The sequence below is a fragment of the Pseudomyrmex gracilis genome, unplaced genomic scaffold, assembly GCF_002006095.1.
Source record: "Pseudomyrmex gracilis isolate BER0280 unplaced genomic scaffold, ASM200609v1 scaffold_558, whole genome shotgun sequence".
Taxonomy (NCBI): domain Eukaryota; kingdom Metazoa; phylum Arthropoda; class Insecta; order Hymenoptera; family Formicidae; genus Pseudomyrmex; species Pseudomyrmex gracilis.
In genome coordinates this window covers 32589-59603 of record NW_018021142.1, presented here as the reverse complement: position 1 = coordinate 59603, position 27015 = coordinate 32589, and the positions used below count along the sequence as shown (strand labels likewise).

The 27015-nt window shown below is 33.1% G+C and overlaps 1 protein-coding gene across 1 annotated transcript in view; it reads left to right on the top strand.

Moving 5' to 3' along the window:
• Nucleotides 1-5608: 5608 nt before the first annotated feature.
• The window catches only part of LOC109861072 (tachykinin-like peptides receptor 86C), a 43569-nt gene continuing 22162 nt past the window's right edge, over nucleotides 5609-27015 (top strand). The window contains exons 1-2 of the mRNA XM_020440577.1: nucleotides 5609-6484; nucleotides 24778-24991. Coding sequence (XP_020296166.1) covers nucleotides 6196-6484; nucleotides 24778-24991 — 503 coding nt within the window. The 5' untranslated portion in view covers nucleotides 5609-6195. The remainder of the gene's footprint in view (nucleotides 6485-24777; nucleotides 24992-27015) is intronic.

The window sequence follows — 27015 nt, the reverse complement described above, 5'->3', positions numbered from 1 at the left end:
GTACAAATATATTGCGATTTATATGTAATTTTTCTAAAAGAAAGAGAGTACAATTATATACAGGGTGTCCCGTAACTGCCATACAATTTCTCGTGGGAAGATAGAGAGGGTTATATCGAGTCAAAAAGAGTCCTTTACCACTTTGCGAGATTCGCAAAAAATATCGTAGTAAAAACATATAAAAGGTGTAAGAAAAACTACATGGAAATCAAGCTCGAAACAGAAAGAGAAGTGGAAAAACAAAACGTGATTAAAGTCACGTGATTTTACTTTAATCATGTGTCTTTAAAAATGTGACTAAAGTAAGGTCACATGACTGCAGTTTAGTCACGTGTCTTTAAAAACGTGACTAAAGTAAAGTCACGTGTTGTTTTTTCACTTCTCTCTCTCTCTCTCTATTTTTCGAGTTTGATCTTCATGCGTTATTTCTTACACTTCTCATGGTTTTTATTGCTGTATTTATTGCAAATCTCGCAAAGTGGTAAAGGACTTTTAGAATCAATATAACCCTCTCTACCTGCCCACGAGAGATTGTATGGCAATACGTGATATTCTGTATAATAGTAAATCGTGTTTTATTAAAAATCTATCTCAAAATATTTTGTATCTAAAAACTTGCTCATAGCGATATACATAGTACAGAAACGATTCCGTTTTGAACATTTGTATCTACGCAGAATTTATATCCTACACGTCAACACTCCGGTTTCTTTGTAAGTATGCGATATAACGTAGTACACATTTAGATAGCACACACACACACATTTTCTGTACATTCACGTTCCGTTATCCGGGTTATTGAATAGGTACCATTGCTTCTCGTTTGCACTCTGAACAGCATTCCGGTCGCGATTGATTAACATCGGAAATAAAGTTATTTTTTGTCGTATCTTTTTTATCTGCTCTTATTTTATGCCGAGAAAAAGACTCGCGAAATATTTCGGGCTTATGTCTGAAACTTTGTGCCGGTAAAAGACGATATTTTTGGTAGTTCCGTTCGAAATATATATGTTATTCCACAAAAGTTCTGGTCAGAAATATATAATACACATGCTTTTCTTATGTCTTGAAAGAGAAAGAAAGAAAAGAGAAAGAGACATATGCCAAGATATTTTTTAAGTGATACTTGAAAAGTCTGAAGTTTCTTTACTTGAGATGTAAGAACGATAAAAATACATAACATTAAATATTCATAACATATACATATTCATAATATATACATAATATATATTCACAATATATATTCATAATATATACATAACATTAAATATATAATATTAATATTAAATATTTCAGTAATTCTGTGCAAGCGCTTGTGTGTTGATTAAATTGAAAAATTAATCTAAACATGTGAACAACGAAATTAGAGTGTTCATTTGTGTGTGTGTGTGTTTGTACAATTACATAACAAAAATTAAAAATTTATCATAAATTCGGTGAGTCTTATGTGCAAAAAATGTGAAAAAAAACAGCGGATCAATTTCGGAACAATTTCTCTCTCTCTAGAAATTTCAAAAGAAATTCTGGAAACAAAATTATGATCTTTAAAATTTACATTTATTTAGACGCTCCAATTCTTTCTCTAATAAATTGGAATGGGATTTCCAGCAAGACAACGGTCTAAAAACATGACATTATATAACCCATATCCCATGTGCAAAATTATAACATAAGTAATAGCAGGACCATTAATATTCGTTTTGTCGGGGAAGTTCTCGATTTTGTTACAACTTATGAATATAAAAATATATGAAACTTAACAGAAATTTATTTTTGTGTTTTCTGTTTTGTTTTCTTTAAGCTCCTACATATTCCTTCTATATATTTCTTTGTTATACATGTGTATCTATCCAATTTTAAAACTGATTAAATATTTCAGTAAAGTACTTCATGAATTATGGATTTTATTTTGCGAGAATATGATATAATATCACGAATATTATAATTTTATATTTTGTAGTTATTTACAGTGTGCGGCATTCGAATGTTAAAATAAGCACGCGCAAATATAAGAGTTTAACGAGGCCGAACAAATTATACGTGTCGTAGTTATTACCACACATTTGTTCAAATTACGTTTGGTCTTATTCAAGTAAATGAAATTCGAGTTCTGTTTGTAAGTGTACATATAACAAATAAATTTTGCAGAGAGACGAGGTTACGCACGTTTTCCGGGAAAAGGAATGTTGAATTTAGCGTTGCCATAAAAATAACATTATCGTAAAGAAAATCACATTAAGAAAAAACAGAATCACTTTAAAATAGCAGTTCTATCTCGAAGTTCATAAAAATCTTTGTCTTGACTTCTTGCAATTTTTATCACAATTCTTTCTCTTTTCTCTCTCTCCCTCTCTCTCTCTCTCTCTCTCTCTCTCTTTCTCTCTCTCTTTGTATGTAAAGAATTATTTATCATTTGCCACAATATTGTTTCTTTGCAATTAGGATTAGTTAAAACAAATTATTGATTACTCTACATTTCTTTTGTTTCAAGTGTTTCTGGACGGCGATTACAACTTCGTTGTACAATTTGAACCGCGCCGACCAATTTCTCTCTCTCTCTCTCTCTCTCTCTCTCTCTCTCTCTCTCTCTCTCTCTCTTTCTTTCTTTCTTTCTTTCATATGTTCTTGATTCTATATGATTATCGTAAATTATACTGTTATTGTAAATTATACTGTTATTTCTGCGCTTTAGGGGGGGGGGGGATATTATCCCAGAGAGCGCGATACAAATAAAGCATTCATTCATTCATTCATTCTCTCTCTCTCTGTCGATATTATTTTTCTGTACGGAGCGAATAATTAAATTGAATTTAATAAATTCAATTAACTTTCTCTCAAGAATATCAACTTGAAAGATTGATAGCGTGTCCTCGTTTTGCCAATAATTATGTTGGAGATGTTCAGCGCGTTTCCATATTTGAATAAGTAACTGTTTATAAAAGTTTTCCGGATAATCTTTTTGTATTCCGAAATAATGTATTTCGTTGAAGTCAATATTTGTACGTGAGATGAATACTATTCTACTTTCACTTGAGTTTGAGACGCGTTTGGATACAAACATATAATAGAAACTGGCAAGAAAGACACTCTCATCTAAAACTGCAAGCTTGAAACTTTCTACGAACATAATAAACGTGAGACTCGAGGCACGCGATTCTGTCTCTAACGTCTGGAAAATACATTTTTCTATATTTTTCACAAAGGCTATTGTGTTAATAAGAAGTTAAAAATATCAAGCACAAGGTGATATTAAAATATAATTGAATTAGTTCTAAAAAATAAATTAGAATATAATTCGATATTATTATTATATATACATTACGCGTCTCTGAGAATGTGTGTTAAAAAACACAGGAAAAATATTGTCTTTTTTGAATATTTTTGACACCATCTCCCGGAGACATAATAAAGCGTTTATTACAGTACGAAAACTACCAGTATTGTCGTATATAATTATAACGTAATTTTACACGATACACGCCTCGCGCGTTAGTATTTATCTGATAAAATTACGAAGATATTAAAATATTCTATATGTAAAAAAGCAAAAGTACCAAGAAAAATTTAGAGATTTTAAACTTTGACAAGATTATCAGCGAAACGACGAGATCCATCTCACGTTACGTGGATTAATGGCTCATGCTTCTTTCCTATTATAATAAATGACGCGAGTGCGTCTATAAATCGACTTTTTTCAACGAAGAAGTTAACAAAGCGAAGGAGAGAAAGTGATATTTTTCTCACCGACCGTCGTCAGTACATGTATAATAGCTCGCACGTCAAACGTATGACGACTAGTGTGAGAATAAGTTATCAAAGATATACACTTTCTCAATAAAAATATCACGAGACGTTCTGAATTCGTTGTGAAAAATGCAAAAGACGGAGAATATTGCGTGCTGTTCTATTGCGAAAAAAGAACTTTTGCTGCTTATAAAAAGAGAGAATCTTTTTTGATCGTTCGCGCGCTTTAAATTGATATAACTCGCGTCAATGGAAAAATATATCTTTTCCAACTATCTTTTCCTGTGTGCTTTTCATGACACCAACCGAACGCTCTTGCTAACAAGGTAAATACTCGCGTATACATACATTCGCTTTGAATCGTAATATTTACGACGCGTACATACATACGCAAATCCTCCATAAGCCGGGACGGATAAATTTACATAACATTTTTACTCGCTTCTAATCCGTCGAAAATGTTTAGGGTAGTCAAGAGCAGACAGAGATTATGTTAAAAAACGGATCAGATCTGAGATGAGATCAAGCGTTTCTGACGTAACGGAAATTCGTAATTTGTATAATTGCAACTCTGTTATTAATGCATTTTTGAGGAACGCGTATTTTTTTCGAGTCATTTAATCAAAAAAAATCAAAACGGATTAGAATTAAAAGTGGAAAATTGTTATCACACTAAGAAAAAAAGATGTTAATTATTTAAATCCTAGTCTTAGCTTAATCAGTCTTCTCTTGATACACAAAAGCGTGTTCAGCGTTTACAAGTAAGGAGTGGAATTGTCGACGTATGCAAAGTCTTCACTTGAGATCGTGCGGGAGAATTCTTCAAATCTCCGAACGCATTCCTGCACGTAATGCAAAACATCTGTTGAACTTCATCTCTGAATTTCGCGTGATTTAAATCCATTTTTTCTCTCTCTCTTATTCTAAGAAATAGGTAGCTATTACATATCGGCGAAAGTGGTGATATCCGGTCTCGAATTGACGGCAAGCGCAGTCATTCTCGCGTATTTTCCCATCAGCTCACACTTGCGCCCAAGTGGAAAGTCTTAACGGGGAAAGGGGTTAACTGACGAATGAAGAAAGGGGCGCGAGGGTGCGCGTGGTGTTGCGCACGCATCTCTGAATGAACGCGCTTTCGAGGCGTTCAGTTTCGCCGACGGAGTTCTTCGATGCGGTGTACTGACTTCCCAACCCCCGCGAAAAGCGTCTGAATTCGCCTGAACGGCGAATCATTGCGAGCACACACGCGGAAACATGTGCGCGCGCGCGCGCGCAAATATCTCCCTCCGGCGATCAACGACAATAACGTGTACCAATTGATAATTTGATCGATTTGATCGCGAGTCAATAAATTACAATTCAAAAATTATAAATTTCGATGTGATTATTCGATCGGCGACAAACAACATTTAAGACTGGGCGAGCGTAACGCGCATCATCGGTCTCACGGATACGATCAATTTTGCCTTTTGTTGCCACTGGTGACAATGACTTTAAAGATTTTGCTTTCCGGACAATTTGCGGCTTTCGCGAACTAATCGTGAGGAGAAGAAACAAATTCACGGAAATAACAATACTCGTAAAGTACGCGATAAATTCAACGTACGTTTCGAGAACGGAGAAGAGAAAAAAGTCTCGCAGAAAAGTTCAAAAGTTACAGCTTGTGCTTGTGCGAGAAAGTGTTTTGAAGCCTGAGTGATTTACTTATTTTGTTACTCTTGCCAGTGTAAATTTCGATATTCACAATTACATCGTATCAACAATAAGAGATGTGATACATTATTACGTAAAACAATATTATTATGCATTCGCGTATTAAAAAAAAAGTAAAAAGTGTAAAATGTGTTTAGATTAAAAAAGGAGATTAGAAAAAATTGTGAACGGGAAAGTGATCGAATTACTTTGCAATCTCTAACGGAAATGATGACAAGGATGCGGGAAATCTCTCGACTTTATTTTGACGTGAAGCAAGAATTTGAAAATACCTCCATGAAAATTCGATGTCAATAATTTCTGAAGTAAATGATACGATTATTGCACATAGCATTTGGTGCAGCTAATTTTGTTGCTACTTTTCTAGATCAGGACGCGATGTTCGAAAAATTAAATGTCGACAGTAGAGAGAGAGAAAAATAAAAGTGTAAATAAGATAGATGTGATTGATCAACTCGGCGAAATTTTTATCGGAAAGTCATCAACATCGTTTGCAGCGATTAGGCAACGGAGTCTGCGAGATTATCGCACCGTATCATGGATTTGCATCAGCGATGTATACATTATCTCTTTGTGTGATGAGAAATGATTAATCCAATTAAACTACCACCATGATACTCGCCACTACGTCGTGCGCATTGTACACGGAAATCGGTAACGGCCGATAACATCGATTGAACCGTTTCGCGGAGAAATAGAGCGAAACCACCAAAACGAAGAAGACGATCCCTCGCAATTATGGCGGTTAACATCGAACTTTTGTACAATTGCTGCTTGTTGGTTTTGCCTAACGTTCCGCTGTCGCTGAAATCGAATTATAGCGAGCTCCAATTGTTTATCGACGAAGCATTGAATAGATCTGACAAGCGAGAAGTCCTGAAAGAAGAGCTCACGGATTGCTACTACATCAATCAGGACCGGCCGTTTGACCTGCCATGGTGGCAGAAATTCTTCTGGTCGCTGGTGTACGCGGTGATTTTGCTGGTCGCAACCGGTGGAAATATCATTGTCATATGGATTGTACTTGGTAAGAAGACAAACGGCGCGAACGTGATGCGACACGTGTTTCGCGAAATTATAGCCTCATTAACGGAGCATCGCATTTCGCACATGCAAAATGTAAAGCGCAATTTTTCTCCCACGAATAACGTACGCTTTTTACGTTACCGTGCAATTCACAATTTAATTCATACTATAATAAATCGGCACTAAAGCGTAGTTGAATTTGTTGATCAAGCTAGTGTCACTTTGTCGTTTCTAGAAGATTCTTACGCGATAATTACGAAAGTCATTTACGCAATTGTTTACGAGCAACGTTTTTGAGAATGAGAAGAATAAGATACGCGAAATTCTTAGCTTATTTATAATCAAAAAGATTCTTTTCTGTGGATCGGTCTATTTACAAAAATAGTCGTGACGCGTATTACAAGTTTCGTCAGTACAAATAATTGAGACCAAAACACACAAGTGATCAATCTTTCTGACGCTATAACCATATGTTCTACGCACAATCAACGTTAATTATAACTACTCTCCGTTTCGTAGTCCTTTTTAACTAAAGTTGACGTCGTTGAAATACATTCGAAATGGAAGCTATCAATATCTCATTAAAGCGGTATTATATAGAGAGCTACGTATACACGAAGTGTATACATATTTAGGATCCTTTCAACTGCGCGAATATTATATAATAATCTTTTAACATTGATCTCCTCTTGTCATTTCCCATCTATGCAAGTGAAACCTATAGCGTTCACTAAAATTGGAAATAACCTTACTTAATAACTTTATTTAAAATTTTTCTGATACCGAATTTTGAATCTTTGCGGACCACACACACACAGCCCACATTGTTCTTGATAATCGAATTGTCTTCATAAAATATAATTAGCATTGCAAAACATAATTTGACATTTTTCAGTTAATTACTTGCGTTGAACAGTTGCAGGAATCCCATTTAGGAAATCAAATTATATTGGCTATTATATTTGCTGCGGCACATTTAAATCGCGTTGCAATTTTGATCTACGTGATTTTCCGCGGAATCAAAATACTCAAAAATCAAATTTCATAATATTTAATGTTGTTGGTGATGAACACACGTAGTTTACATGCAATATCTTCTAATTACAAAAATTTGAAATTCCGCTGAAAATTCGCGAAAAAACATTAACCACTTGACAATTTAATTAAAAGTGTAGTCGCCTTCTCTCAATTATCCAGCCGACAATTCGGCTAATGATTCGATCGCGAAAACTGTTGGGCGTGAAGCGGACTGATATATTCATCAGTCGAGTCAATTTTAATTAGAAAACCAAGGTTTTGAGAAGATTGCGATACCTTTCTCCCCTCTTATTTTTTGCGCGTCTGTGTGTAAGTTTTATGTTATTCTAGTTTTGTTTTTAGGGGCTTCAAATGTAGATTGATTATCCCCCGTAGTTGGACAGTTTCGATCTTGTTACGATTCCCCGACAAATACATCGTGTCATCATTCTAATTTGATTTTTTACATTTTTTGAATGATGGATGCACGATCGGAATATTCTCGTTTCATCTTATTCAAATGTTACAAATATTGATGAAAAAAAAAAGTAAAATGCGAAAAAGCCAGATTACATTTGTAACATACAAGATTATTATTACAGCAGTTTTACGTGCTTTTCCTGTGAGCGCAAATTTTCTGAAGAATAATCATGTCTCATGTCAAAATTTTAATTATTGAGCTACTTAATAAACGTAAGTATGACTCGTATCGGATTATTTACAATTTCGCTTTGACAATTTCGTAACTTTTTTTAGAAGTTTGAAGCGTATTTACATGAAATTTGTGCGCGCTTTAGAGTCACTCTTAAAAATCTTTTCATTTTCAGAATGTTTGGGAAAGCTTGTCGTAAAACAGAATACAAATATTCTGTTTAATGAAACTATTTGGCACGCTTACGCTTTCCCAACATTGATAACACTAATAATGACATTATGTGCCTCGTACTTTATCAGATGACTGAATTGAATTCTTAGGCGAGGCACGTTTCGAAGCTAAGTGTGGATTAGGAAAGGTCTATCTTTCTACAATCTCTCATATACCAAGGAAGACAGAATCTTACTCTTGTCAATAGAATGTCTAAGTATACCATTGATAAGGATGAAGTAAGCATAAACTGTGTTAGGAAAGTAAATGAACGAAGACAAGAGGAGTTATTATAAGAAGAAAAATTATTTTGCTTTGATTAAAAATTATCCTTTTAACAAAATAATAAATAACGTTAAAAAAATAATAAACAAAACAACAAATTAGACTCTGCAGATTAAAAATTACATACAATAGAAAAAGACCACAAGAAATTTTTGTTTTATTACATAATAATTTATTCTGCACTCGGGAGTGTTCATTTAATAATTAACTTGTAATAAACACGTTAATTTGCGCGTCATCAGCACGTGGCTTTTATTGGAATTTTATACCACGTTTGTAATAAAATAAAACTCCACACAGTTTTAAAACTTGTACCTCTTACACGATAAAACATCTTTTACAGCGAATGTAAAAATCTTTCTAAGAAGATAAGAATTTGTCGCAACACACAACTTTGCACTTAATAACGGTCATATGACATTTCGTCGAAAAAGTGTCGCTTTTTCTTTTTACGATGACATTAACTTTCCCTTACTTTATCCGTCGTTCTATACATTTATAGACATTACATAGAATGTCGTGAAATATTCAGTCGACTGAATATTTCATTCTTGATCCTTCTTGTGCGTTGAAAACTATTTTCTCGATATACACGACCGAGACGTGTCCGATGAGAAGAAATAGAACGTAAAGCAAAGTAAATCTTCACATGCGATAAAACATGTCACCGCATCAATGTAAGAAGGATAGGTTGACGGTCTTGCAGAGGGTTATACAAGTTTTATGGTCTTTCGTTGACGCCCCTTCAACATAAGCATTAGGAGAAAGAAGGAAGAGCAGGAGGAGAATATATTAAAGTGCTTTAAATAATTCAGTATATGTTAATTTCGATATTAACATAACACATTACGGCGCGTGTTACAAAACTTCAAAGTTTATCGATTTATCGACGAGTTACACGGAAAAAAAAGTTTTGCTATTATATGGTTAGCAAAAAAAAATGGTTGACTCTACGAAATATTTTGTTTCATCAACAAAATGTTTTGTTGGCGAAACAAAAATTTTAGTAAACTTAACAAATGTTTTTTTGCTGGCCATATAATAACTAATTTCTTGCTATTCTAGCAAATCTTTTTTTTCCGTGTATCCGCTTTTTTCACATAGCTGAGCTATATATTTGATAACGCATAGTGTTCAATATAAACTAGCGAGCTCGTTTAATTTCCTGGTTATGAGAAAAGCCGAACAATAATTAGCGTTTTCAGCAAATAAATAAAACTCCGCATTGTTACAAACCGTTGATGTTAAAATCCTCGATACTTCAAAACCTCTTGTTTTGTGATTAACAGTTTCGTGAATTAACGAAATAAATTTACAATATACATAGCTTCATATATACTTTGCATATATAATTATTTTTTTCAATTATTGACCGTGGTCACGCACAATAGTTTGTCTTCATTTTTTTCCCGTCAGAGCTATTACCTCTAGTTATACGAATATCCTGTGAATTTGATACGTTTCGCCACGACAAGCATTCCTGATCAGAGAGTGAACGCAATTCGTTCCGACTGCACGGAAAATCGATAAGAGGATCCGATCTCTCTCTCTCCTCTCTCTCTCTCTCTCTCTCTCTCTCTCTNTCTCTCTCTCTCTCTCTCTCTCTCTCTCTCTCTCTCTCTCTCTCCTACAAAAATCACGTATCGGGTTTTGTGTATTATTTAACGTAGCGAGTAAAAGAATTACGCTTATGAATATCTTATCAAACGTACCTATTGTCTGAAAATGTGATTTATTCGCTACGCAATATCGCCCACGCAAATAATGTTGTAGCATATGTTTTCCCAGAATATGTTCAAATAAATAGAATAGGGAAATATAGAAAATATAATCAGCAAAAACAACAATAAAAATAACTATCCACAAATAACTTTTACATCATCACTCTCATCGTCGAAAAGTTTTAACCTTCTCACGAACGTTTAGATTTTTATTTTTTAAGGTAAATATTTACTTGGTTACTTTATTTCTATAATTTTATCGAGTAATAATCGATATAAAATATGAGTTTCACGTAACGACCGTATTATATTTTTAATAAGTATCTAATGCTTGATATTAACACTGATGCACAAATAGAGAAACATAATATTCTAGATTCGAATCCATATGACACTGACGTATGTACAAATAGAGAAATCTAATATTCTAGATTCGAATCCATATTCATTAAACTAATCATTAAACAAATCTCTATTATCGGTCATAATTAATTAAACATTCTTATATGCGCTGTCTATTGTAAATAAATGTTAGGTATATGTGATTTCTATGTGTATAGAAACTGAATTTGCGCTTTTGCCGAAATACCTCTTTTATTTAATTTTCTGTACAATATAGAGAGAGCCGTAAATTATAAACGTTAATAACATGATTTTGAATTATAAATTTGTATTTTTTTTTCAGTGACAGATTTTTAATTCAATTTTCAATGTTATTAAAACATATACTTCTCGTAAATATTTTCACGTATATCGTTTGAATCAATAAACTGTAATATAAAAGTTTACAAAATAGAATAATCAAATTGAAGCGAAACTCTTTGCGACGAGTAAATTAACAAAATTTGATATTATTTATCTGATATTATTTATTTGATATTATTTATCTGATATTATTTATTTGATATTATTTATCTGATATTATTTATTTGATATTATTTATCTAAAATTTTCCAGAATTTACAAATTTTTGAAGGTTTTAAATTTGAACTGCTTTAGTGTCATTACTGATAGTCTGATACGTATCAGACTGCTCTTGAACTTTGATGAAGTGAACTGAAGTGAAATGTCCACAAAACGTCGGTATAAAAATGACATTATCGGTTCAACCGTACGGAAATTATTTTCAGGAATTCTTATCTTATAATATTCAGCAAAAGCATCAAATATCATTTACAATTTACTGCAATTTATGCAGCATCACGCATAATTAAAATTCACTCTTCTGAAATTGAACAACGCGTTGTTGTGTTAAATAGAAACGCTCATCAGCGTCCAGCATTTACATGCATATTCATCTGTTGAGCATTTGAATGAACCATAATATTATTGTACCACTTCTGGTTACGTTCACAGTTTTTTTCGCACTTCATTTCCGCGGTCTCTTTAGAGAATTCCCGTGAAATCGTAGAGATGACTGCGCGCTTCTACGGTATGCGCATTATTACTTCACGTTGAATTACAAACAACAATTAAACAATATAAAAAACGGTGTATATTATATAACGCTTTCAATCTCGTCGTACACAGCTTCGTGTGAATACGTTGCATAAATTGTACACAAAAAATTCATTTTAAAATAACGCTATCTAACGTGTTGTATAATTTAGGTTTATTTGAATATGGAATTTTTTTGTTGACGCCTTTCAGCAACAAAAAAAACAAAGGCAAAAATGCTTCAAATCATAAAAAAAAGAGCGCGAAAATGTTTGCATAGTCAGTTAACCATATGTTTCTGCCGCGGTTTGCTTTTACAAGATATGCAAAACGGACCAGTTGTATGTGATCTCCATTGCGAACAAGATTGTCAGATGAAATAGATGATATTCGTACAGCATCGTGTATTGTATGCGGGACGGGAACATCTTAAAATGCAAGGATCGCGAGTACATTTTACCTACAAATCATAACCAGCTGTTGAATGGCCTGTGGTTGTTTTATATTAAACTCTCTCTCCTTTCTTGCTCGTGGCGAGATCTTTTTTGCGCGTTCGTATATATGCAAATTTCTTTTCTTCTTCGACAGAAGAAGATTAAAGAAGAACTGTTGGATAAGATTAACTTTCTTACGATCGTATACATAATTTAAATGCACATATCGATAAAATACAAAGAAGAATTATTTTGCGGACAATGAAAATCAGAATAAGTTAGTGCATCATCAATCGGACAAATTGCATTATAAAGATAATGCACTTAAAAGATATATGTATCTTTCATATTTTCTAAATTATATGTCATATCACAGAGAGAGAAAGAGAGAGATGTGTGTGCGTCATAAACTTTAAGATGATGTAATATCTTTCTGTTACTTCTCTAATATCCAGTAAATAAAAAACTTATGAATTTAACTTTTCTTGAACCGAGTATACTCTCAAGTAAAGTTGTGAAATTGATCGATGTTGATTACCCGTTGCGCGCGAACGACCTTTTTTTCTACCAAGCAGTAAAAAAAATTCGAAAATTAAATAGCTCATGTGCTCGGTAGTCTCGTAACGCGTATAAAACATCTGGGTGCAAATAAAGATATTTAGTACGAAATTGCGATCGAAGAAGTCGGTATAATTACACGCGAGGGTCCTATCGATTTAAGAATAGCTTATCGTGACAATGAATATATCTAGATATCGTATCGTTATTTCTTCAAACATTTAAGTTAATCTCTAGAGTACAGAGTTATCGATCTGATTATATGTAAATGACGTTTTTTTATATGCAATAAGATCTAAAACTTCGCGATTTTAGAATAAAAACTCAATACAATCAACCCTCTTTAAACTTATTAAAATCAATACAATCAACTCTCGATAAACTTATTAAAATCAAGCGAGAGAAAATTGTAATGGAATTCAAAAAGAGAGATAACGTTAAAGAAATGTTAAGTTTGATTGGATGATAAAGAATCACAATGTGAGGAGTTTTACGCGCGAAGACATCGTCTTCCAATATTATTCTATTTTGTTCGACAATTTTTGTTTTTTTTATCATCAGCATGAACGCTACTTAACTTTAAATCAGATAACAGGTTGGAATCGGAGTTGGTGTTCTCTGCGATCGAATCGCTTTAGAACTTTGTACCGCGCGTATTACTATCACAATATTGCACGGAACTTTTGCGGTGTAATTGCAATAAGTCTGCATTATTGTGGCACCGTTTCCAAGCAAGAAAGAAGTTACCGTTTTAGAAAATAAGCACGTATCAAGCGCCAATCTCTTACACTAATCATACTAATCATTTGGTAGATTTATTAGAATTGACCGATCACGGTTGACACTTAATTGGCCGATTAACTTAATCGAAGACGATCACATAATTTACACGTAATTTTTACAGTGTAATCGAGTCCGCATCGTTTCTAAGAGAGAAGTTAATTGCTTTAGAAAATGAGTGCACACACTAGGCGTTTCTCACATTAGTCATTTAGTTAGCAAATTTGATCAGAATTAATCAAACATAGTTAACATTTATAATTGGCATATTAGCTTCAATCAGAGATGACAAGACTGGATATAAGAATACCGATGCGGAAAAGAAAAGAGTATAAATATCATTTATTTAAAGTAACAGTATTATATTTACTTGAATTCATCCGACGAAGAAAACCGCATTGTTTCATACATTATTTGTTTTCCGACATTTCCTGATGTGATCATCTAGTGAGCAGTTTTGGCCATGCATGGTCTGCAAGTGCGACCAATGAAGTTTTTATCGGATAAACGCGCGTCCGGAGGAAAAACTTCGGGGCATATTAGATGCCACTTTGGACCGGGAACGGCGGATGCGCACAAACCGAAATTTCGAGATTAATTTAACTCCACAAAAGTCCGGTGGTAACCGTATTTTCCAATTCGAGGATATTCTGTTCGCACTGAAAGTCCGGGATTTGTAATAGCGAGAGTAGTGGCCTCGTCGCGATAAAGCAATGACCAGGAAAAGTTGCCGCGTGGAGCTTTAGATGTGCGTTCGCAACGCGGTTCCACTCTTCGAAAAAACATTAACAAAACGAATTATATTTCCTATCGCAAACAGACGGAATATCGTCCTTCTGCCGAACGTGTAATTTACGATGTCATATTATACACGTTCCTACCAATTGCGCGATGTTGCAGGATATTATATATTTTTCTTTTCCGCATCCGTGGTTTTCGCGTTATTCGAAACCCGAAAGTCAATATCTTTCGATAACACAAAAGTTTGCCAGTAGAAAATAAATATTTCTTTTCTATTTTTAAACGGTTGACAGAATCATTTTTTGTAACTGCTCTTTCAGTTAATTTGTTTCTTTCTTATTAAGAACTCGATTGTTCCATTTGCGGAAATTTATTCTCGTCACAAAGCTGAATCTAATCAAATCGAGTTAAACATTTGAGTTAAAGTTGCGAAACAAGTTATAAAATTATGTTTGCGACGTGATAAAGAAGGCAATAATTGCAGTTATTGTTGCAGTATAATTAATTTTATTCTTTCTTTTGCGCTTTTCTTTCGGTCAGAATTGATCTTCACACAAATCTTTCGATTTTCGTTGCTAGTGACATTTGAAAACATTTTTTTTTTATGTGTACATGAATATGTTCTCATATGTTTTCTGCTACGCTACCTATATATGAAAATTTTAAGGCACTCCAAGGAGATCAGACTGAAATTCATCTCGAGATTGGTTTCCGCCGCGAAACTTGTGATTTACATCGCGCGGTTTCTTATGTATCAAAGACATATAAAAAGCAAAACTGAACATTTATTATCGCGAGCTACGAGGGAGCCACTGACATTTTCGGTGATAATATATGTCGCCAATAATCCTCTCGACTTCACGCATTTTATCTTTCTCGAATGCTACGAATATATGTATGTAAAGGGAGTCATGTCTCCCGATAGAATTTCGTGCAGCGGCGTCAGTTTACTCATAGAATTACAAACTGATGCGTTATTATCGAGTACATCATGTTACTGCAGATAATTATAATTGACACAGAAAAACAATACATTTTTTATTTTGTCAATTGTACCAATAGCTCGTTGTTATTTCGAAACTTCTCTTTATCTCGTCAAAGAATATGCAGTTGCAATTTATTCAGTTGCCCAAATTAGTAATCATTGGCTTCATCTCATTGTGTTCGAATTGTATTATTCCTGCGCTCTTCTCTTTGCAGTAACATAAATTATTGTTACAATTAATGCACAAACGCTTCTCTACGTGCGGTCATTATAATATATGTACTATACACATATTCATGTGTGCAAATTGCATTGTATTTTTTTTCAAATATATATAAGTTTTCACAAATTAAATATAAGAATTTGTACAGATGGAAAAACAGTGCACACTAAATTAGCAGATACAAAGTTGTTCCTGTTGATTTAATCTGATGTAAAAAAAAGAGACTACATACTGCTAAGAAAGACATCAAGTTAATGAAAAACTTTATTCGTTGAGTAACAGTCAAAGTTTCGCGAGAGAACGCTAAAAACAACTCGGCGAGCACGATTGAGAGGTGAATATTGATTTATTTTACTTAGTCAAACTCTTAAGTCTGTGTAACATGATAGTCCAAACATTCAAAACATCGACGAATACCCGAGACAAATATAAAATTTTTCTCACATTCATCAAGTGTATCAACTTTATTTTAGTACATTTTTTATCGAAACAAAGAAAGAAATAGATCATTTATATAAATAAAAGAATTTATAAAAATAAAATTTATTAAGTGATTTATAGAAATAAGAGAATGAGAGAAATACGAGAACACACGGTTGTTTATGTTGCACATTAAAATCATGATGTCTTTGTTACAATAATTCTTGCAAACGAATAATTACAAGTGACGTTAAACACGACCTTTGCGCACGATGTCTGTTTCATTTCTAATTACTTAACAAGAGTTGGATGTTTCGGTTAATTTAGTGGCACGCACGACATGCGTTATGACATATCTGGCATTAATATATTTGGATTGCATCACATCATGAATACAGCGAATGAAATGTGTAATGAAGTAGAATTAAAAATGACAGATTTTTCTGTGTGTGTCTGTCACAGATATTGAATAAAATATGAACAGAAAAATACAAAACTTATTATTGTCAGTATTTATTTTTAATACACTTTTACGTTGTGCAAATTGCGTTCTTTCGTTTATAATTTTTCCATCATTCGTCAATTACGGCACAAAAATTTTGCAATTACAGCATTGTTACGGATTCGGAATGCGTTGGCCGGTTTATTACGGTGTTCTATGATTTAATGTAGGATACGTTTTGCTATGTCAGTGCGGGATTATATAACGTCATTATATCTACCTCTATTTCTTCGCGCGCAAAATGAGATTTCTGTTTTGAAAGAGCTTTCGATAAAAATAATTTTTACATTAGTTATTTCGCAAAATGTGGAATTACAGACAAAAGTTGCGTCTCTTTCCACGACGTACGTCTAAAAAACTTTATTTTTTTATTCGCGGGCGAAAATATAATGCGTGTATCTTTTGAACGTTAAATACGACGCGTTTTTCGCGATTTTGACGTAACGCGTTGCGCATCGATATGTGTGCGTGTAAATAACCGACCTTTTGCATTCGGTATTCAATTGTGTAAATACTACCGCAAGAACTCGCGAGAGTTTTGTTCACAAATTTACATCCGTCCGCGGTGAGGTCACTGCGAATACTGTTTCGCGCTCAATTTGCCACAAGTAGAACGTTCATTGGAACAGAAGAGCCCTCGGACGGAATCTATAGAATGCAATTCTCTCAGATAGAATTCCGTAAGTCGCGACCTGCATCTCAGTAACAAGCACAAGATTATTCTATCTTCCCTTCGTTTTCAAAGAAAAGGTGTTTCTCCTCTTGAAATCTATACATCGAACTAAGAGTCGCAACTACGGGATGTTGGAACTAATATTGAATGGACAGTGCATATATTTTCTACAAGAGAGAGAGAGAGAGAGAGAGAGAGAGAGAGAGAGAGAGAGAGAGAGNAGAGAGAGAGAGAGAGAGAGAGAGAGAGAGAGAGAGAGAGAGAGAGAGAAGATCACAATTCATTTCGAAGTACAGTTGATCGATAAGTGCATATGCGGTGTTCCACATGGAGAATATCGAAAATATATTGCACTCGCGATACCTACATATAACATATTAAGCTTTAAATGGAAACACATGTATCGAATCCATTAAGATTTATTTAATGAAAACATTAGTTTACGTTAATGGAAACTTCTGATCAACCAACTTTAATCATTCCTCTTTTGTATGATTTTCTTAATTAGAACTTGGAAAAAGATAAAATACTACATATTTATTTTCTTTCTAAAGACAAAAAGCCTAAAATGCAGGTTTCTTCAATTGACACGTTATATCACTTATGTTACAAGAATATATGTTGCACTACTATACGGGTATTTTAAAGTGAAAGTTTTCTAACTATACTTCAGCAGTATATGGAATTTAATATAGCAATATATTTTTAAGAATAAAGTTACAAAATTGTTGCAAAACAAACAGACAAAGAAAAGGATTTAAATTAAATAATGCGTTTTATTTTTATTTTTGAGACGGAGTTTGTAACTCTCGTATATGTGTATAAATATGAAACGAAAAGGTTTCAAAAACAACAAACAAATATTTTTTTGATGAAATGCAGTCGCGAGAGATTTACTGTAAGTATTTTTGTTGCGAGAATGCTTTCAGAAAAAGTGCATTTTTGGCACATCTGTCATGTTTTATTTTGTGCACAAACGTCCACGCGCGCATATTTTTGAAATTCTAGCGGAACTCAATAATAATTTTTGTAATTTAATTTTTCAATAATATTTTTTGTAATTTAATCTCTTTAAAACTGAGATCTTTATACAACAAAATATACTATAATAAATAATATAATAAATTTTTATAATCGAAATCTTCGAACACGGGAAATAAACATAAAGTACATAAAACTAAACATAAAGTACTTAAAACTATTACGTTAATACTATTATTGTCGTATTATTTCATGTGCTGCTTGTCTGCTAATTTGAAATTGTAGCGGAACTTTCAGTAATATTTTTTGTAATTTAATTAATCTCTTGAAAGCTGAGATATTTATATAGCAAAATATACATATAATAATATATCTTTGTAGTTGGAAACCGCGAACACAGTAGACATCAAGTATTTATAAAACAACTACGACAATACTTATTGTCGCATTATTTCGTATGTTGCTTGTTTGCTAATTAAGGAGAAAATTGTATTTCACAAAGTGCTTAAATTAAAACTAATTTAACGGATAACTGTAATGTAAATTTAACAAAAAATGCGAGTAAAATATTATTATTTATTAAATAAAAAAAGTCGAGGAAACACGAAAAAGTTTTTTATGTGTGTATAAAGCGAGTATAAACTGACCGTGGATCGACGTGAAAAGCTGAAACTGCATTAAAGCGTTTGCAGAGATTTTATATACGTTAGTAGCGTGTCACGGTTGCTACGTGGAGCGTGTCAAATTATAACCGCGTTGAAATTGTTCAATGCGCATCTGTGTCTTCAAAGAGGACCATTAATTATCTGATTGCTGAAGGTTTCTATCTTGACAAGATATGTTTGAGTGACGTTTAGGGATGTCTGCGGTGACTAACCAGAATTAGTTCGAGCGTTCTGATAGTTTGCAGTCCGGAAACATGCATTAAATCGATCATCAAGACGTTTCTTTGTGGGTGAAGACGGTGCAAAGACATCTTTCAAAAAAAGCATAATCCGTAAAGAGAAGTGGCATCGATCGTTTCATCAATTAAAGAGATTAATTTAACCTAACCGAATTAAACGTTACATTTTACCCGTTGTAAAAAACTAAAAAAGTAAATAATAGTTTCATGTATGCATTATTAAAAGCGCATGCTTTCAAAGTACACAAAAGTTAAATTTTCATTATATTTCATCGCTACCGCATTATTCTGATTAAATTGAAATGCCTTTAGGATTATATTATGTATTACTTGATACGATTATATACATACTGCTGAAATTCTCGAGTTATATTAGGGTTTAATGATGTTTCTGCATCTAGCCGTGTCCGAGATATGCAGCCACGTCCGGATAAAACGCTTAATTATGCTACTTATAATCGCTTGACTTAACTGCGCGCGAGTACACTTCGAAAGAATTAAATCGCACATTACGAACTTCAACGCATCTAACCATTATGTTACATCGTTTAAGATCGGCTCGCAAAATGACAAAAGTACATACCTAAATACGGTTAAAGCGCGATAGAAAAAAATTTCAGGAAGTCTTGCACTCTGGTGATAAAAGACCGCGCCAAATCGGTTCTTACGCGATACGAAAGACGCAACGAATGCAACGACGTGTTACGCTACAGATGTTGAATTACGCGGTACTTTGATGCTCATAAAACACTTTAACGTACTTACGTAAAAAGCTAGACGTGATCTACGCTCTCTTCGTAAAACTTGATCTTGTTTCTATTTTCTCGCGAAAATTAAGAAAGATTTAAGAAGAAAGGTATTGTGTTCCGTAGTTTCTCTCTTTTTTTTGCAATGTGCGCAATAATAATACGTACACGCGATTTTATCGTAGAAACTATCATATGATCTATGATCATTTTACAGTGCGTTGAATAAGAAAAGATTAACTGCGTTTTATTGACTCGGATTTAGTTAATGTGTATTAAATTGTATAAATAATCGAGTAAAAAAGGCGAAAAATACAGACAAAGAGATAATTTTTATATTTCTCATAGCTTTCAATTTTCAAAATAACTATTCATGCCTCCCCCCCCTCGAGTTGCGATTCTTGAAAGCTTAGTTTTGTTTTTGTGGTTAAATTTAGCTGGTGTTTACCACATCGCTTTTAGCGGTGACAGAGATTTTAAGACAAGAAATCCTGATTGCAGCTACTGCTGTCGTTACGATTGTTTTTTTCCTGTCACAACTGATATATTGCGCAATTGTATTTAGTGTTTTTCTACAACAAACAGATCGATTTGTTACAACACTACACACAAAACTCACCCGCACGTTTTCGTCCACAAAATATAAATCGCATATTTATTATATCTTGCGTGTGGTTCGTGCAAAATACGAAATAAACGGTATTATGAATCTGATAGTCTCCTGACTAATGGCTTTTTCAACATTGCGTCGAGACTCAATTATTGTTAATCTGCCGCATCATGCCCAACGAAAGTGGCATTTCTACATCGAATTTCTGCGCAGATAGCTCTGCAATCCACTTATGTTTTATATAAACGGACAATTCTCATCATTCACAAACACCGCGCAAGTTGGAATGTATATATTTCGAGTGTTCGTTGCGTGAATCGTGGCCTTTCATAAAGATCCCGATTAGTTCATGATGAAATGCTGGAAATGACTATGATATTCTCAGTCATTGACTAACGTTCCTACGTGAACTGTGTATCTTACGATAAAGTTACGGTATACTTCGAACAGAAGCAGTATGCACTCGACACATTGACAACAACCAATTCAAATCGAATATCAACATACAATTAAAGTAGAGTTAATTATTAGAATTAAAGTAGAGATTAATTTCAGATTAATTAAATATATGTTTGTGTATATTACATGTGTATATATATATATATATATACAAAACTTTAATTAATGCATTAAATATTTTTAATTTTTATATCTTCTTTTATAAATTTTTTTTGGTATTATTAGAATAATTTAGACTTATGTTTTTATTTATAATATATCTTTTTTTGTATATAAATATATGTATTGTTAATATATATATATGTATTGTTTTTCTCATGTATAACTTTACTTCCGAGAAACTGAAAAGAGCACCAGCTCTGCAACTTGAATAAAGCAGAAATACTTCGCCCTTGTTGTGTATAAATTTCAGCTTTACACAAGAGTTTTATGAAAGATCATCCGTGCGAAGAATTTCTCAAAGCGAAAGCACTGAGAGAATGTCGGCCGGCGACTATGCTTTTCAATATATACATGTAAAAATATATAATATTTGATATACGAAAGAATAGTCAAAACAAGTTTTTTTCCAAAAAGATCTTATATAATTTTTCATTGATTTCTTATTGTGCGCGATTCTTTCGTGTCTGATTACAAATCACACAAAATTTTCACAGAAAATCTATCTTTTTGACAACATAATTAAGAAACGCAAGTTTTGTTTCTGTGTTCTTCTGATTTGCTCCATTCTCAAAATTGGAATTGCGCACAAATCAGCATAACTTTGCAACTGAAAATAATCGTTTGAATAACAGAGACAACTTTATTGCATTCTAGGATAAATTGTTTACGAAATGTACGACCTTCATCGTCAGTCGCAAGAAATGTAATTACTTGCGTATCGAAATTGTACGGCATCTTAATCTTAAGTTTCTGCTCTTCTTCATGACTGCACATTGCTCTGAGAAGTCAGTGGTGTAATTCACGTTTGTGAAAGATGCGTATCATAAATACCGTGTTATAGCTTCTCCAAGATACAAATAACACATAAATAGCACGGAATGTCTTGCCAGATAGGACACTAATTAATCTTAAATATCGAGTGTTCGCTTGTAGCTAGGATTTATTATTTTCTTCTTTCCTGCTGATTGTATCAAAATAAAAGTCTGATCACAACAATTTAAAAGCTCGTGAAAATGTACAACTAAGTTGTAAGTATTAAAGTCTCTACGAGCCAATATATGCTAGATATATACGTGCAATATATATTTATTTTCTTTCTTTAAACGTATAAATTATAATTTAAAGATGGAGGTTCAAATTAAATGTAATTCGAAAATTCACATAAATATTTACATATATAATATATAATTTTCATAATATATATAATATATATGTGTAAAATATACGTATATAATGTATATATAATATATATAATTGGACGTACACATCCGCAGCATATTGGCTCATATCGACTTTAATACTTGTTTGTAAAAGTCTGGTCGTTCCAAACTATGTGTCATTATATTTTCGTAATATTGACCGTTTTTGCAGAAAGGTGTTAAGAAAAATTGTCTAATAAAAATTTATTGGTAAAATAATTTTTCCTTGTTGGACCTTTGGCTCTTTTTTGTGAAAGTATATCGGTGATGATAATGAAATTAATTACTGCTATAAATTTGGTAACACGCGGTTTCTACCGTCGGTTCTGGAAGATAAAGTTTTTGTAGCAAAGTAGCAGAATAAGTCAACTTCAACGAAAGGAAAATGCCTCATTATGTGCGATAAATGTGTTCTCGAGTATCGCTGTCAAATTGTGTAACCAGAATTCTGTTTATATTCCGGTCAAAGGAAAGTAATTTGCATTTGTAATATAGTCTTTTATAAAGCATAATTTGTAAATTAAACTTAAAAGATTGCTGTGACAAGATATATTTAATTTTTTCCACGAAAATATTATTAGCGTATTGTGCGAATATAAACGTTTGAATCAAATTTGTATTTATTCAACATCGTGCGTTATATTATTATTATATTCACGTGATATATAAATTTATATTATATTTATTACGATAAGGAAACAGATAAAAAGTAAAAGCGCGACGAAAGATTACTCGAATGATGAATGATATGAAAGTTATCATCGTGCGCGTAAAAATCCTGTCAGTCAACTCGTATATCTGTTATTTGCATTGCAAAGTAGAAGACATCGTATAAATCAAGCTTGTATGTATCTGACAGGGACAAATTGTATTTTGCAAATATTACTTGACCCATAGATTTGATAACAAAGTTCTCGGCGCGTGACATAGCGAAATACGTCGCGGTTTCATTATACAATATATTAAGAGGACTTACAATTTGTAAAGCTTTTGCGTATATGGCAACGGACTTGTGCAGATTATAATTTAATTATTGAAACCACAGAATCTCCACATCTGTGTCGCAACGAACTTTTTGTTGCAACATGCAAATAATATTTGTTTCTTTTTTATGATCTTAAAGTTTTATATACATATATAACACACACATGTGTAAAGATATATAAAAGTTTTTGTAAACATATATAACTAACAATTACTTCTTCTTTTCTAATTTTTTATTATCTGACATGTCTATCAATGTGATGCATCAAGAAATAAATCCGAACAATATAAAGAACTACATCGTGGCTCGTTAAAGTGATTTATGATCTTACCAAGAAATTTTTCTTGCGCAAGATTAGCATATTATTGTTTTAACTCTTTTCATTATTACTTTAACCTTTCATATATCATAAGCGGCATCTTTCATGAGAAGCCTATATCCTTTTTACAATATAAAACTTTCTAATTTTTCTCGTACACGCCTTCTTGTTACTGCGCGTATCGCAAAAGTACATTACGCTGTTGTTTTTTTTTTTTTATGACACTGAGTTTTCTCAATTTTTTTGACAAACGACTCGAGAAAAGTCTAACACATGATATCGTTCGTGGAGAAAGTCCTCGCTCCCTTTCCGAAAACATCACTCGTTTTTTTCTTAATCGAATATTCCGTATACTATGCAGCTGCATATGTTGACTTGCATCCGCATTGGTAAACGTAATAACAATTTTCTTTGAGATACAGAAGACTATTTACATTCTAAGCAAACGATACGCCGTGATATTAGAAGTTCGCCACAATGTGATATATATCGGTGCAAAAGCATAATCATGTAGCTTTTTCTAAATATTGTGATAACGTGACGGTCAACATTGCGGACAAAATTTTAATTTAAAGAAAATAATGCGAGAACACACATATTTTAATATCATAAAATTGGCTCTACAATGTGGTGATTGCAAACAACTTTGACATACCATTGTGTGGAAGCAAATTGATTAGACATAAAATAAATATTATAGAATCTATTATAGTTGTTATTATAACATTTTATATTAATCGTCAATAAATAATTAGATATAAAAAATAAATATAGAATTTATTAGAGTATTTATTATAATATTTTTTATATTAATTGTTAATATAATCAACAGTGTTTCTTTCTCTAAAATATAAATCTTATGATATTATCCTTTTGCAATGTGCGTTCACTGAAAGATGTAGCAGAGAATATAAACTTCTGCAGAGAACGTGACACGTACAAATGTATCATTTTGCAAGAGTCTATATAAGAGAACAGACATCTTGCAGACGACAGCTATTGTCAGAATATTTTAATATCGGCAAGAAGTACGCTTACACGAAAACGTGCGCTTGGAACTCCGTAGCCGTTTGAATGACGCAAAAGTCTCGGTAACGCTCTCGGTGGAAACTTTGTAATTCTTCGTAACGACAAAGTGGAAGTGGAAAAGTTAGCAAACACGCGAGCACGCGCAATGGCATCAAAAGACGCATCTTTGATTATTCAGATACACGTCGGAATTACGATTTCCATAAGAGGTTTATATTATTTCGTTTTTGTTCTTGTTTTTTTTTTTCTTTTGTTTCAGCTCATCGACGGATGCGCACCGTCACTAATTGCTTCTTGGTGAATCTCTCCGTGGCAGATCTTATGATGTCGTTGCTCAACTGCGCCTTCAACTTTATCTTCCTTCTCAACTCTAATTGGCCCTTCGGAGTGGTATATTGTACCATCAACAACTTTGTGGCACACGTGACTGTTGCTTCTAGTGTTTTTACTCTCGTCGTAATTTCTTGTGACAGGTAAGATTTTTATTGGAAAATTTCTTATTTCTTACATCTCTCTTTTATACCGATAAAAACAACGTTGAGAATATGTCCGAGAATTTATTTCGAGCATTTTTTGCAATTTTTAATAATATACATTCGTTACATAAGAGTCTCCTCCTTGTAAGATCCTTTACCGCGGTAGAATAATCGTTATTCGATGTTATCTCTTTAATTCGCGGAGAATATAACAACGAGATACCGGGGCAAATTAAGAGTCACGCGAGAGAGATTCTTATATCACTTGGCGCAATAGTTTTAAATCTGAAAAGACCGAATGCGCGTTACACACGCATCGCACGTGGATATAAAATTGCATACAGAATTTCACGAAGAAATTAAACGCAATCCTGCATTTAGTTTATTTTTAAAGAAGAGAAGCTGTTTTCTTTTTCTTTCTTCTCTCAAAGAAATAACATTTGTTTGTTACAGACTCGCGGTTTTATGTATACATATTTATTTACTTTAACCGAAACTAATTCCGTATTCTATCAAACTTACGAACTTCGTGTTGGCGCTGCGCGCCAAGAAAAAACAAAGAATTAAGACAAGCCCGGCTTGATTTTTCTTTTGTTTTATCAGTTTGTACGTCGAACGAAACAATCGTTTTCTCGTCGACGTACACTTAGCTTAGATTTAATCCTGAGATACGTGGAAAATACAGACGCTAACATTTGCTGCCTGTAAGATTCTTTTTAATGGTGACACATACGGACAGTAGGTAAAAGTAAGCTTTTATCCCGTCGAAACTGTAACACCCATAAAACTCGTAAAGAAAAATCTCACGGAATATCGCGATTCGATTGTGAAAAAGCCATTTGTATGCAATCGATATCGAGCGCAATCCCCTGTGCGGAGATAGTCAAATGCACTGGGTCGCACCATTTCACATGTTTGTTCGGGAAATGAGAAAGGTGTCGCAAATGCGTAATATTACCGAGTGAATCGGTTTTTCTATTTCATGTTATTACTTATCTCCTTCTTATTTCATAGTCACGAAATGTTTCTTCGCATTTTGTCGTTACACGCACGTAACGTGTACAGGTAATACTAAAGTATATAACGTAACATGTTGCATTGCTAATTTAATGCCGATAAAATGTTCGTATAACTAAAATACGACACAGGGCACGCATATATAAAATATTTTTTAAAAATGCGTAACGATTTTTGCGATATTTACAAGGATATACTAAGGACATAGGAAGCACGTTTCAGTTGAGTCTCGCCTCGATAATTGTTTTATATTAACATCCCAGTAAAAAATTTTTCATGTACAAAATTGTATGGACATATTCGGTATATAAATTTGCATAATTCGATATAATAAGTTTAATTTGTGTATAAGTATATATGATTATATATCAAAAATGTTTTAAAAATATAGTAAAAATATAGTAAAAATATAGTTTTATACAATTTTTTTGTATCTAACATGATACTAATAGAGTTATTTTGTAATTTGATATAGAATATCTCTGAAGCCATTCTCTTAAAAAAAGAAATTCTCCGTGTATAAAATTGTATGGACATATTCGGCATATAAATTTGCATAATTAGATATAATTATTTTAATTTGTGTATAAGTATATATGAAAAATTAATAAAGAAACTTAAGGCTCTCTTGAAGTAATAACTAAGGAATGAATAAGAATAAGATCATATGAGCCGCTTTGCAGGATGTTATGCTGAAATGTTCTATTATATATATGTATACATATATATATGTTCACATGTAAATTTTTACACGTGTTTTTTGAATTGAAATTTCAATTCTTAAAATCGTACAGTATGCTATACTTGCATCTCATGTATAAAAGACCCCGATACCCCCCGAACTAATTTTAAAATATTGCGAAAAAATACTCCTCAGCCAGGAGTCGAACCTGGAATCTCCGGCTTTCCGGGCTGTACACAGTTTGTCCGGAAAGTTCCCGGACTGATTTTTTCTAGCGCGGGTAAGCGGCGCTATCGAGCGGTCAACGCTGGAACTACTTAGT